The 15,797-nt window shown below is 36.5% G+C and overlaps 1 protein-coding gene across 1 annotated transcript; it reads right to left on the reverse strand.

The window, feature by feature from the left end:
* Nucleotides 1-3,182: 3,182 nt before the first annotated feature.
* On the reverse strand, nt 3,183-11,857 carry LOC114305723 (transmembrane 50A-like protein). Its single transcript, XM_028250860.2, has 4 exons — nt 11,442-11,857; nt 11,220-11,307; nt 5,234-5,386; nt 3,183-3,489 (listed from the first exon to the last, which is right to left on the reverse strand). Exons 1-4 carry the CDS (start codon nt 11,572-11,574, stop codon nt 3,456-3,458), a joined length of 408 nt encoding a protein of 135 aa, XP_028106661.1. The 5' UTR covers nt 11,575-11,857; the 3' UTR covers nt 3,183-3,455.
* Nucleotides 11,858-15,797: the final 3,940 nt, after the last annotated feature.

The raw sequence follows: 15,797 nt of genomic DNA on the forward strand, positions 1-15,797 counted from the left end.
CTAAATCAAACAAATAAAAATAAATTACTTACAGAATTTATTTACCGAAACAAAAAAGTACAAAAATGATCAAGTCGAGTGTATGACACTCTATCCTTAAGACAGATTCACCCCACTCCGGTACTTGCGGATAAATGGCATCTATCTTTCAAGATACAATAATCTTACATAAATTATAGTAGCACTCCAACCAATCTGTACAGCGAACCAAACCTGTGTTTTATCTTCTCAAAAATTTTCCTAAAAACAATATGTAGAATATCTATGCAAGAGAGCACAAATAAAGGAAATAAGAGAATTTTCGAAATCAAAAAGTTACTAGAAAAGGGTCTGCTTTTATAGGCAAAGTGGTGTCCCTTTGGAAAGGTCAAACAGGTGCAGATTGAAGTGAACAGGTGCAGAATTCAAATTGAGCATGTGCAAAAATTCAAATTTGTTTGAAATAGTTTTGAATGTTTGAATCTGCTGGAAAATGAAACCGGAAGAGGCACTGTTTGGACAGGAAATTTGAATTAATTTCGTTCAGAAAAAAATAATTTTCCTGCAAGAATTTCAAATAATTTTTTTCCAAAAATTAATATTAGGACTAACTCGACCTACACTCGCACTTGGCCAGACGGTGGTGACGCGTGTGGTGGTTTGAGCCAAAGCTCACTTTGTCCATTACTCTTTTCTTCTACAAACTTGGGGTGCCCCTGGAGGCCCAACCCAAGTTTGTTCACCTAGAGCTTATAAATACATTCAAACTCTCTTAAAGTTTCAATGTAGAACAATCATTTCAATAAAACCCACATTTTACTCTTTAATTGTCCATTCCACGAACCCGAAAACGATGTCAACTTCGCATTTACTCATAAATGGTTTTGACGAACCGTATGCACCATATGACTTGCCATGCGGCAAGGAACACGTCACCTCTTTGGACCCACACCAAAAGATGTGTGGACTCCACTCAAATTTGGACTCAAAATTGGTCCAAAATAAGCCTATAAAAACCATAATTTCCAACAACCCTTGGTCTTGTTAATGTGTACCTGCATCAATATCAATCTCAACAACCAAATTGGAGATGTTGTGATTAAGAGCTCATATAAGTCCATCCTTAAATGCCTAGAGCTCTGTTGTAATGCTTGATATTGTACCAATTTTTGTACTAACTACACATAAATATTGATCCATACATTCATATGATATTTCACTATAAATATTGATAATTCAATAGGAATCTTTATCATTTTTTTAATAGGTGTTTGTGTTTATCACAGTTCCGACTATTCTCTAGTAAAGTTCTTCACCAAATTTGTTCTATGTCCATAAAATCGGACACAATTCTTTCACATATGATGACATTCTCACATTTGGTGGGTTACCTCGTGTGAGGGAGATTTTGTTTTGTTATCAGATTCAGTATAGTTAGAATCTTTCTTTCTATTATCCAAGCCACATAGTCCACTATTTTGGATGATCAAGATTTTACCAAGTCAGCAGAAAAATTTATGTTGGAGATGGAAGAATAGCATAGGACTAAATAATTGGCGATTGGCTTGAAATATAGCCATGTGGTATTCTGAGATTATTGAATAATTTTCTGGGTTGGGAATAGCAATGGAGCCGGATTAGGCAATAGGATATATTCTCACTCACTTCTTTATTGTGGGGGTGAAAATCAAGAAGTTGGCAAGGGTAGAGTAAGAAAGGGTTTAGTAATATTTGTACTACACAATCTTTCATTTTAAGAAAACATGAAACATGCTTAGGTTTATTCTTTAAAAAAAAAATAAATAAATAAAAAATGTTTATTGTAGGGGTAATTACAATTACGTGGGTTTGGAAAATATATTTACCAAGACATGAAAAATTTTATAATTTTCATTATTAATATTTATAAAGTTCATAATTTTTGTGTAATTTTTTTTTTCTAACTTTAGGCTGAATGTAATTCTCCCTTTATTATATACATAAGTTTTCAATAACTTGTTTTGAAAACAAGTGATAAGGATTGTCCGAGTAAAATGCCAGCGAGCAGTGATGACTGAATGTGGTAGTTAGTGGATAGAGATGGAGGGAACTCGTTGAACGTGGGCAAAGGTAGTTGTTGGTATTCAGACAGGGGGACTTGCCGGTTAAGGTCATAGGCAGAAATGTTCAGCAAGGGTTGCAAGAGTCCTCCCAAGTATCTAACTTGTCAAGTTGCTGCCACATTATTAGGGGTTGTTTAGAATGACCTAAATAAATATATTTTTTGTCTTTTTACGAAAAGATGTATAGAAAAGTAAAGAGGTGATGTGATGAAAAAAAAATAAAAATATGAATTATTTTGTAGTAGCCAAACTTGGCCTTAGTTGTTTATATTCTTACAACTAAGATGATCATTTTTATTTTCACCACATTTTGTTTACCATTTGATGTTACACACTTTATACAAATCCAACCATCATCAAATAATAAACAAAAGGTGTAACTCCAACAATAAGTTTTTGTGGTGCTCTATTATGAGAGAGACCGTTTACCTGATTTATTGAATAAAACACAAAAAAGAGAGTACGGTGCCTCACTACTCCACACAACTCCCTTCAATCTAATCATTACATGCCTGTTTAGTACAAGAAAAACCATCAAAGCAACATAGTAAACCTGTAATCTACATAAGGCCTCAAATTGGGGTTGGGCTGTGTGAGCAATGAATGAAACATTGAAGCAGAATTGTCTTTTGGGAGAAACAGGGGGATGATAGGTCATTTTTGTATTGTTCAAATGACACAAAATTGGTGCAGATAATCCAAAAAAAGGCACCAAGGCCATGGCTTATGTTTCAGTTTATTGATGATAAATCTGCTACTCCAAATATATAAATAAATAAAAAAGAAATAGAAAAAAATCAAAATCCATAGAAGACAATCTCCAATTCTTTAAACATAACAGTATGCGAGTGACAGCGGAGAGCAGTTTATCACACAGCTCTTGCAAGGGAAAACATCCCGCATAATTTGTAATTCATTCGATTCTTAGAATAACGGAACCACTTTATGAATACATACTGCTCAAATTGATCTAAATGAAGACAAATTTTGAATTCCATGGAACAAAAGTAAAAACCAGAAATCTTCCAAATTAGAAAATAAGTGATTTAATTTCAGAGAGAGAGAGAGAGATGGCCTCAATCAATTCAGGGTTCAACAGCCAAAAAAAAGAGAATTTAAGTCATTATAACATGTAATTGGCACTACACTCAGTAAGATACAATAACAAAATCAGGATGTATTATCATAATTTTAAAATAAAATGGCATTTACTCTTTTACTTGGATACACAGTTGAAACTTCAAATTGTTAGCACACATTTACATCAGGAGGCACACTACCTTGGGTTCCATGACTAATAACTAAAAATTGAAACCTGCATGGAGAGCCCCAAAATGATGATTTCAGCTGCAACAATTACATCCCAATTCACCCCTACTCCGAATGAGAAGTCCAATAAATCAACCCACTGCAGAGAAAATATATGAGCTACCAGCACGAATTACCACGAGAATAGCATACCAATATGAATGATGTGAGCAAACGTTTTGAAAAAAACGTAATCTTTTTTATGCACGAATATGAATTTGAGGAGAGTGAGACAGCCACTATTGTAGATCAAACACCTAAAAAGTTGATGGATGTGCCTAGGCCTATGAAGCACCGACACGTCCCTAGGCCTTACGTACGAGTGTCGGACATGGACACGCGTCGGACACGCAGTAGACACGTGTCCGACAATCTCTCTAACGTATCCCTTTTTTTTTTTTGAAATTTTTCAGTCGGACACGCCATGGACACGCCGGGACACTTTCCGGACACGTATGAATGGATCGAAGAACCCTAACTGTTGCAGAGGAGATGGAGACAGAGAAAGAGAGAAAGAGATCGATGGAGACAGAGAAAGAGAGAAAACTGTTGCAGAGGAGACAGAGAAAGAGATCGAAGGAGACAGAAAGAGAGAAAGAGATCAAGGGAGGAGATGAGCCAGAGAAAGAGAAAGAGATTGAGGGAGAGGAAGAAGCCTAACCTGTCAATCGAAGAAGCTGAGGAGGTGGTATTCTTCATCTTCTCTCTTCTTCTTCTCCTTCTTCTCTTTGTCTTCCCTGTTCTTCTTCTCTTCATTTTCTTCCTCTTCTCCTCCCTTTCGTCTCTGCTTTTCTCTGTCTCTCTATCTCAGCCTTTTTGATTTCACTCTCTCTCTCCTCTCTCCTCTATTGTTTCTCTTTTTTTAATTTTTTCCTCTTTTTCTTATCCTGTTTCTCTCCCTCTTTTTTTTTTTTTTTCTTCTTCTTTTTTTATCCTTATTTTTTTTTAAACCTAAAATTTATAAAATAAATTATTTTTATTTAAAAAAACTCATTTTATTTAAAAAAAATTAAAAAAATATGTTTATTAATTTTATTATTATTGTAATTGTATAAGAATTAATGATTTTCTTTTTATTTTAGACATATAATAAATAAATAAAATTATATATATTAAACGTGTCCCCAGCATGTTGTGTCCCCCATTTTTTGAAAAATTGTGTGTCCACGTGTCCGTGTCGTGTCCGTGTTGTGTCCCGTGTCTGTGTCCGTGTCCGTGCTACATAGGCCTAGGCACAAAGTGTGAGCATGCAGTTTATTTCACGTTAGGACATGAAAAGTGTCATTAAAACAACAAGATCCAGTGCACAATTACGGTTCATCTTCCAAAGGTCAACTACTCAAGCCCCCCCAAGAAGCACGGACACAAACACATGAATACTAAAATTTTCAAAAAATCTAGGACATGACATGCATAGGACACATGCAAACACATAATTTTATATATTTATTCTATGTAAAATATTTATTTTCATCAAATTCATCAACTTGGATATGCTACTTTGGTGAAAATAAATAAATAAATAAAAGGGGCATTGCGTGTCCCAACGTGTTCAATTGAAAAACAAAAAGAATGGGGACACTTCCTCCAAAGTGTCTGATGCATGTCGGACACCGAAGGGACTAATAACACAGCCAAAGGTCACTAATACATTTTATTTCATCTCTTTTGGTGGGGGGTGTTAAGGATTGCTAGGGGTATGGAAAAGTCCCTGAAGCATGATAAAATGTACACAACAGAAGTAGCAGTTTTCATTAATCTAAGCAGGTGCACAAACATTCAAAAATGCCAAATTGATACAGGATACACACAAACAAATGCTCAAAGCGTGAAAACACACATACCTGATCAACACGAACACACATTGCAAAACACCTGCAGTTCCTGTCCATGCTGAGGGGCCAGTTTCCACAAGTGCATCTTGTATCAATAGACCTACTGCAGCTGCTAGGGAGACGAATGATATAACATAAGCAAGGAAAAGCCAAAGCTTCAATCTGCAAATTCAAAAGTTGCAGCAATTAGAAGGATTGATAATGCCGCTCCATCCATACAAGCATATATGACTATGTTTATATAATCACAATAATAGTCTCTAGAGTCTAGGGTGAATCTCTTCAAAATCTAATGATTACACGTGATTTAACCCCACTTGGATTAGAGTCTCTAGGGTGAATCTCATATTGTAACAAATCTCAGTGAATCTACGCAAATCATTAGAGGATCTTAGATTCATGATTAAAATACGACTTATGCAATTCGTTAGTCTTTCAGTGTCAATAACCATAAAATATATATATATATATCCATATATACATAATAATAACAGGAAAAAGAAAAATCCTGCAAGAAACAACCAAGGAATTTTAAGTGTATTCGGATGAAAAATTTGCAACTACAAAGGAATTGAAAAATGAAGGGATTCAATTCAAGTTAGAATGAAATAAAAATACCTTCACTTCAAACATTATTTGGACGAGTGTAATAATTTAAATAAGTTGAATTTGTAATAATGGAGATGCCAACTCATGTAGTACCAAGCTGATGGTGGTAGCAATAGCAATGGGGAGGGCAGTAGTGATGTGGTGCTCTTAGTGGTATGGCATGGTGGTGGTCAATTGTGGCGTGGTGCATTCTTGGCGGCCAACGAAGGTGTTGACAATAATGGTATTATAAAAAATGGTACTATCATTGCAGTAGTAGTGTAGGAATGTTCATAGTGGAAAGAAAGGAAGCAATGGCAGCATCGGTGGTCATGGCAACAACTACAATCAATTTTGCATTTTCATAATGATTTGTTTTTTTGATTGAAGGGGTTTCAAGAATTCTTATCTCTTATAACCCAAAGAAGGAATTTTCAAATTGAGGATACTAATACTTTGTTAGTGTTGGGACTAGCATAGGTTGGCAATTCCATGACTATATAATGTGCAACTTAAAACCCAAGACCACACTGAACAAGCTCTAGAAGCTTGGAAGCTTAAAGTGCTATGGGAGAGCTTTGTCGGCACCAAGAATGCTTTGGTTCAGTCTAGGTCCAAGAAGACATTAAAAGAGTGGATATTGTTGTTCATTTAGTCAACAAGCTTGGAGGTTGGTTGACCAAGGTAGTCTAGGTCATTGGTGACCAACCACATAGGATGGTCAACAAGATAGAGTCCAAGTTGGAGATATATGTTAGACGTACATGTGGGCTGGCCAAACATGTAGTTTGGGCAAATCAATGGTGAGATCCAGAGTGTGGAACACTGCAGGCCAATCCATTGGGATCCTAGAATATAACCTCAGGCCAATGTTGTCAAAAGTGTGCCTAGGCACAAGCCCAGAGCTTCAACATGGTCCAGGCACCGTGCGTTTGATGAAACGTGCTTAAGGTGTGCGCCTTGGTCCGGCACAAAGCCACAAGTCCTTTCGGCTTTTTATATTTTGCTGGGTATTTTTTTTTTTATTGTTAATTGTATTGCTTTTACTTAAAATATGGTGCAGACACTTGCAAGAGATTACAACTCTTACGTATACAAAAAAAAATTCAGGGATCATTCAGCCACAAGAAATCGACAAAAAAAGTAGCCCTAACTCTTAGTTGCCTTCAGTGACTTCACTGCCTTCACGCAGTTCAGTCTCTATCCAGGTTCTTCTCCTTCTCTTCCTCTTCACTGCAGTCTAACACTCCCCCCCCCCCCCCACCTCCCCCTCCCCCTCTGCTTCAAGTCTTCTATTCCTTTTCCGCTTTCTCTTCTCCTCCTTCTCCATTGTTTTCTACACTGATTTTTTTCCCAGTCTCTACTTCAGGTCTTCTCTTCTTCTGCTTTCTTTTTTTTTTTCCTCTCTAATTCAGGCCTTCTTCTACACCCTTTTTTTCTTCTCTACCACTTCTTCTTCACTGATCAGATTTGTAATTTTTTTTGTAGATTTTTCTCCCAAATTGTTGGCTTGCCTAGGAGCTTCAAATCATCTTTCAGGCGACCACTGGCTCTGTTATCAAAATCTTACAATTTGCCATCCAATTAGTGATTTATCAAAAATCAATAGGCATCTATAGGTGAATCTATTTTGGTATAGAATCTATGATAAATCACATGATTCAAAATCGATTCACGATTCGATTCATTTTTTACGATTCATGCAATTCTTAAAACAAACTTGTTCAATAGATTTTGATCCTCTTTTACATATTCATTTTTAGTGAAAATGATAAAATGTAACCTCTAAGAATGTCTAATATGAAAATAACCAATACTTATGCATCATTTGTTGTTATTTTGGTGATCAGAGAGTTATTAATAGAATCCAATAAAATACATAAATTATCTATTGCTATTTTGGTGTCATAAAAATGCCCAAGGTTAAAAATGATTTACACCCATGAATTATTATTATTTTAGCGAAATAACATATGATTTAATATTTCATGGGTCAAGTTAGACCCAATGATTTTGAAACTTTTTTTTAGAACTTTTTTTGAACAATAACTACACATCCCTTTTAAAGTGTTTTAGGTTTTAAAATAAAATCTCTCTCAATTCTTTCATCATATTACACTCCGTATACGGTTCCCAAGTCTAGTTTTTGAATGTCAAGAGAGAGTATATTATGGTTGTTGAATAATTTATGATTAGTGGGATTTGGACAATTTATATTAGTCTTTGTATAAAACCTATTTAATAATATATGCCAAAATCAATTTGTTTCATTCTTTTTCATATATATGAATTTGATTGTTTAACATCACTTTTAATAGTTTGTACTGAATCTTAAATCTGCTGCTGCTATTAAATCTTTCTTTGCCTCTGAAAAGCTTTGGGCGGAGCTTAATGCAACTGCAATTACTTTAGTGCTTTCAGTACCTGAACCCAGTACTATGATTATAGGCCTATATCTTGTTGTAATACAACCTGTAAGATCATTTCTAAGATTTTGACAAATGAATAGGCTCAAACAAGTTATTCATCATATGACTAGCTCTTGTCAAAGTGCCTTTATTTCAGGCAGGTCAATCTCTGATCAAATTCTTCTCCTAGAAGTGCAATGAAAAATTGACATCATGAAGACTTTTCATTCAGTCTCTAGGAAGCTTATCCTGAGCATTTTGGCAACTTTTCATCTTCCTAAAAGGTCTAGAAACTGGATTGAGGTGTGTATTTCAACTCATATCTTATGTTCTCTATTTCTATAAATGAAGCCCTTGTAGGTTACTTTCCTGGTGCCAAGATCTTAGGCAAGGGGATCCCCTTTCCCTTTACCTTTTTATCTTAGTCATGGAGTTCTTCTCAAGAATTCTGCAACATCACATCTTATCCAGTCACATCTTGTCTAGGCAATTTATATTCCATTCCAAGTGCCAAGATCTTGACAACAGCCATATATGTTTTGCTGATGTTGTGTTCATTTAATGTTATCCTAATTCTCAATCTTTCCAGATTGTTCATTCTACCCTTTCAAAATTCCACAAGTATTCTAGTTTTCAACCTATTAAAAGCAAGAGCCGGATTTATGTTGTTGGGATTGTTGAGAATGGAAAAGAAGAGATGGGGGATAGAACAGACGCTCCGAGTGGGGACCATATTAAACAAAAAAGCTTCCACTATCTTCCCAGCAAGACATTACAAGCTGAGGGCAGTTGGAGGAGGTACATTTGGCACAAGGTTACAAGTGCCACATGGACCAATCACAAGATTTAGTGTTGATGCCAAACAACCTAACTAACCAAGACATAATCAAACTAGGAAACATATTCCCAGCTAGATTATGCAAACAGTTAAGATTAGTAACTTATTTTATCCTCCAAGTAGTAATCTCCAACATAAGCTCTTAGAGAGGTAGGATTTAGCTTCCTAGTCCAAATTGGATTACGAGAGGAATCCTAAACTACTAGGACAACACTATAAATACATATTGACCATAGGACAGTCTAGTACTCAATCATACACATACTTTCTCATTATTTTCTCTTAGTTGCTGGCTTAAGTAATGGAGTGCCCTCTGGCACACCATCTCAGTCAACTCAGTGTTCAAAGTGTTTTATCTTGCAAGTGTGAGAGTGTTTGGGAAGCATGATCTCTTATTGGAACAACATCATTTGTCATGTGCAGAATTTTTCCCATACAATCTCCAAGGCAAATAATTTTTTAAAAAAAATTGCATCCATCAGATTCACTAGCTTAATTCTAACTAATCACCAAGAAATTATACAAGATCTTCACTAACGAGACCCAAAGAAAACATATCCACCAAAATAAAAAGGACTGAAAAAACCAATAAGCTTGTTTCTCATCAAAGCTCACAACTTTGGGTGAGAAATGAAATAAGCTTAGAAAGAGAATTCTCTTTCTCACCATTTCTCACTAAACTTATAAACCAAACATAAGAAAAGAGTTCACTTTCTCATCATTCTTATCATTTCTCACCAAATCACCTCAGTAAGAACTAACTTATCTTAAAAAACAACAACAAAATGAACACAAAAAAGATAAAATAATCAGTATTTGAACTTTTCATTTGAATAATTGAATAGAACCCAATTGAAGGTACTTAATGTAAACAATCACATACATATACACATATAGAGAGAGTAACAAATTAGGAGAGTAGTCAATGCCCTCATATGACCAGCAACTCCATTGTTATCCCTAGATAGATCTACTAATCTTGAAAACGAAAATAAAAAACAAAAAAACAAAATAGGGTTGCAAAAATGGGGAAGAAGAACGAGAGGCACATTTAAATCATTTAAACCTTACCTCATCCTCAGGAAACCTCGCAAACTTCTTCATCTTCACCTAGAGTGGATCTGGCTTGATGAACCTCTCCACTTCAGCCATAGCCGCCACAATGCGGGTGGATGTCGCCAGATCTTCAACTCCCATATTCTTCAGCTCAGCTTCCATTTTCATTGTCGTTGTTATAATGACAACACACTGTGAGCAATGCACAAAGTTGTTACTCACCCAACCTATACATAATTCAATTAGGGTTGGTGAGAGGAGAATTAAACATCTCAATCTCGTTGCTCGAAAAAAATGGCAAAGTTGTTTACCGCGATTCGATGATACTTCCCTTCCAACGAGACCTTGTCTCGACATGCCTCAATACTCACCCTTCGTTACATGACTGTGAGCTGGGAGCAAAAATGTACAACTAGACACATCCCAAGGAACGCATTGCTCGCAGTGTTGCCATTATAACAACGACAATGAAAATGGAAGCTAAGCCGAAGAACATAGGAGCTGAAGATCTGGATGCGTCTAGTTGTACATCTTTGCTCCCAAGCTCACATTCATGTAACCCAGGGTAAGTACCGAGGCATGTCGAAACAAGGTCTCGTTGGAAGGGAAGTATTCTTGAATTGTGGTAAACAACTTTGCCATTTTCTTCAAGCAATGAGATTGAGATGTTTAAGTCTCCTCTCACCAACCCTAACTGAATTATATATAGGTTGGACGAGTAACAACTTTGCCATTATAACAATAGCAATAAAAATGGAAGTGGAGCTGAAGAATATGGAAGCTGAAGATCCGGCAGCATCCACCCGCATTGCGCCAGCTATGGCCGAAGTGAAGAGGTTCATCAAGTCAGACAAGCGAGATTCACTCTGGGTAAAGGTGAAGAAGTTTGTGAAGTTTCTTGAGGACGAGGTAAGGTTTAAACGATTTAAATGTGCCTCTAGTTCTTCTTCCCCATTTTTGGGATCCTAATTAGTTTTCATTTTTTTTTTTCGTTTTCAGGATTAGTAGATCTATCAAGAGATAGCAATCGAGTTGCTATGAGTAAATATACACATAGAGAGAGAGAGAGAGTAACAAATTAGTGATATTAGATGAAAATCCTAACCTCCACTCGCCTTCTTCGTAAGGAGAGTAGTCGATGTCCTCCCTTCTAACACAATTGAACATCAAAGCCGCCAAAGAAGCAAATATACCTACAAAAATAAAAATCAAACGAACCACCAAGGCTTCAATTGAAACCCTAACACCCAACACAAAACACATATGTATCTATCTATATATATATATATAAACATCAGGGGGGGAGAGAGAGAGAGAGAGAGCAGACCAGGGAGGTAGTGGAGGAAAGAGACGGCGACGGAGCTGCAAACTACAGCGTCGACCCAAAACCACCAGCCGGCGCCGAAGACCGCACCAGCAACGGCTGGTCCGAAGATCGCCCACAGCTCTATCAAATCCATAGTTCAGTAACTCGAATTATACGCTAATTTTTTTATATATATTTATTTATTTTTGTTAATTTTTACAGAGGATGATCAGATTAGAGAGAGAGAGAGAGAGAGAGAGAGAGAGAGTCGATTGAGAGTATTAGGTAGAAAGACAGGTCCTTCGAGAATCGAGGTGTATGGAGTTAGATGGATTATTGTTTTATTTATTGTTTTTTATTTTATTTTATACCGATAATTAACTATACTATATACAATTCAGAATCCAATAATAAATAGATGGGTGAATTACATTGACATTCATAAGATTTTTTTGTTTACTACATATTACTTTCTCACATTTAAAAAATTTATTTAATTTCGTCGGATTAAAATGGTATATTTATCTCTTAATTTTTATATATATAAAATAATAAAATAATACGGATATTTTATTTATGTCATTTTAAAAAAAATAACAATCATCTTCTTTGATTTAACTCACACAAAAAATTGAGTTTTTTATTTTTCGTATTTTTTATTTTTACTGAATTATTCTAATATTTTAAGAAAAAATTTTATTTTTTAAATATGCATAATCTAGATATACTTAAGGGTCATGTTTGATTGACAAGACTAATAGTGAAAGTATTAATAATTCTATTAAATTAATATGGTATTCATTATCTAATTGGATTAATAAGATAAATTATCCTTTTGTCTATTATTTGATTTGCATTAGATAAGAAAATATATGAATGTACGATTATAACTATATTTATCTTCTTTTCTAATCTTATCCTGCATCAATTTTTCTTCGTAATCTTTACTTTATCAAGATTTATTCATAAATGTGGTTTTGAAAAAAATAATAAATAAAAGTAAAATAAAATACAAAGGACATGTTTGATTTTTAAATTTTTTTAAAATATAAACTAATTTGATAAAATAAATATCAAAAAATATTTTTAAATTTTTAAAAATTATTTTTAACCTTCTAAAATATAAATCTAAAATATAAAATTATATAAAAATAATAAGTGTTTTAATTTTTAGTCAAGTGTAAAAGGATCTTTTTATTTTATTTTCCAACCCATGATATATAATCTCACTTGTACCTCATTACTAATAATTTTACAAATTTGTTGGATTAATTATCCATTAGATTAATAATCTTAAAATAAAATTTCAAAACAAAAATATAATTATTAAGCCATAAATTAATAATCTCAATCACATACTCTAATACTGTCAATCAAACATACTCAAAAAGTATAATGTTTTCTTCCCCTTCTTTTTATCGTATCCATTTTCATGGCTCACACACCACTACTCTCACCACTCTACAAACCGAAGCATATATATATATATATATATGAAGATGATGAAGAAGGATAAGAGAATGAGAACATTAAAAAGAAAAAAAAATAAAGAGAAAGAAGTAGAAAATAAAGGTGGTAGTAGAGCTAGAGTTTCCGGGTGACAGTGAAATTTGAATTGGAGGGCTACAATGACGGACGAAGTGGGGGGTGCAAGGCAGAGGGAAGCCATGAGAGTTAAAGGGTAACTTAGTAAAGGGGCTATAGATGAATAAGAGTGTGCTAGGTGGTCAAGAGAAGGTAATAACGGAAGGTCAATGCTAGGGAGGATATGCCAATCAGGTAGAGGTTTCAAAGAGAGCTAAGAGAAAATAGAGGATGAGAACATAAAAGAGAGAGAGAATATAAAGGAGGAAGAAGATAAATTTGTAATTTTATAAAATATTCTTCCCTTATCGCAGTTATCTTTGCAAATTCTTTTTCTAGTCATCATTTTAGATTCTCCATTCAAATTGCAAATTTATTTATTTATTTTGCTGTATTTTAATTTTTAAATTTTTATTTATTAAATATATATATATATATATATTGAGGTCAATGAACTAGCATTATTGATAGTCTTATTTGATTAAATTATATGTTGTTTATACTTTCTTTATTTTGAGAAAACTTGTTATATTCGGAGGAGAAATATGTCAATAAAAATAATTTAAATAAATTTTAAAAAAAATAAATTAATTTTTTCTTAAAGTTTGTAAAAAATACATCAAGCACCACAAGTTTGATATAATTACACTAGATTCTCTTAAAATAATGAGTAATGGGAGCTTTTTTGATAAATCCACTTTCTAAAAATTTTATTCCATCCAACTCATATTCTTTTTTACTATTCTATTATGTCCTATTTGAGATAACAAGACCAAAATACCCTTTTCATCTACTTATGTTCCATTTAATTCACATTATTTTCTTATGTTTCAATAAATCCTATGGGTGACATAATTACCAAAATACCCCTAATGTGAATGTTCACACCAATAATGTGAATGTTCATATCGTTAATGTGTAAGGGCCCGGCCCATGTCGATCCTCGTGGGTGCCCGAAAAAATTCGAGTCGGGCCGGGGTGGGCCGGGGCCATTGACAATGTGAATATTCATATTGACATGTTAACATTCACATTAATAGGAATGTAAAATTGGCCCGCGGCCCGTGGCAGCGCGAAACCCGCCTGCGGCCCATGGGCGGCCAAAAGCCCGCCCACGGCCCGGCGCGGGCCCGGCCCGGCGCATTGACAATGTGAATATTCACATTGACATATTAACATTCACATTGATAGAAGTGTAAAATTAGCCCGCGCCTCGTGGCTGCTCGAAACCCGCCCACGGCCCGTGGGCGGCCCGGGGCAGGCCTGGCCCGGCCTGTTGACAATGTGAATATTCACATTAACATGTTAACATTCACATTGATAAGAGTATAAAATTGGTCAGAAGCCTAGGGCTGGCCCAGCCCGGCCCGTTGACAATGTGAATATTCACATTGACATGTTAACATTCACATTGATAGAAGTGTAAAATTAGCTCGTGCCTTGTGGCTGCCCGAAACCCGCCCATGGCCCGGGGCGGGCCTAGCCATTTTTTTTTAATTCTTTTTAATTTTTTCTACCAAAATTTTATTATTTTCCACAAAAAAAGACACTAGACCTCAGCGCGGGCTGGGCCTCGGACCGAGCCTTGAATGGGCCTTAACAGGGCCAATGGACCGGGCCGGGCTTCAAAGTGATGCCCCAGGCCCTAGCCTAGGGTCTCGGACTAGGCTCGAGCCTGGGCCCAAACGAGCCTTTCCCGAGCCAGCCCACGGGCCAAAAAATTAGGCCCAAGCCCTAGCCCTAGCACAAGGGTATTCGGGCTTTGGACGGGCCGATGGATCGAGCCTCGGGTCAAGCCAGTGGGCCTGGGCCTAGCCTCGAGCCTAGGTCGGACTTGGGCGGGTCTGGCCATTTTTTTTTAATTCTTTTTAATTTTTTCTATCAAAATTTTATTATTTTCTACAAAAAAAATGCATTGAACATCGGGCGGGTTGGGCTGGGCATCGGACCGAGCCTTGAATGGGCCTCAAGCAGGCGATGGGCCAGGGCGGCCTTCAAAGTGATGACCTAGGCCCTAACCTAAGGTCTCGGACATGCTCGGGCCCGGACCGAAACGAGCCTGCCCCGGGCCGTGGGCGGGCTTCGGGCAGCCCACGGGCCGCGGGCCAATTCTACATTCCTATCAATGTGCATTTTAACATGTCAATGTGAATATTCACATTGTCAACGGGTCGGGCCTACCCCGGGCCGAGGGCAAGCTTCGGACAGCGGGCAAATTTTACACTCCTATCAAAGTTAATGTTAATGTTAATATGTCAATGTGAATATTCACATTGTCATGGGTCGGGCCAAGCGCGCCTCGGGCTGCGGTCGGGCTTCATGCCGCCCACGGGTTGCGGGCCAATTTTACACTCTTATCAATGTGAATGTTAACATGTCAATGTGAATATTCACATTGTAAACGGCCCGGGTCGGGCCCGCCCTAGGCCACTGGCTAATTTTATACTCTTATCAATGTGAATGTTAACATGTCAATGTGAATATTCACATTATCAATGGGCCGGGCCGGGCCCACCCTGAGCCGCCCATGGGTCGTGGGCAAGTTTCGGGCAGCCACGAGGCGTGGGCTAATTTTGCACTCCTTTCAATGTAAATGTTAACATATCAATGTGAATATTCACATTGTCAACGGGCCGGCCCCGCCCCAGGCGGCGGGCAGGCTTTTGGTCGCCCATGGGCCGTGGGCTAATTTTATATTCTTATCAATGTGAATGTTAACATGTCAATGTGAATATTCACATTGTCAACAGGCCAGGCCGGGCTCGCCCCGGGCCGCCCTTGGGCCGTGAACGG

Source organism: Camellia sinensis, chromosome 6 (genome assembly GCF_055761805.1).
Source record: "Camellia sinensis isolate YWXY chromosome 6, ASM5576180v1, whole genome shotgun sequence".
NCBI lineage: Eukaryota > Viridiplantae > Streptophyta > Magnoliopsida > Ericales > Theaceae > Camellia > Camellia sinensis.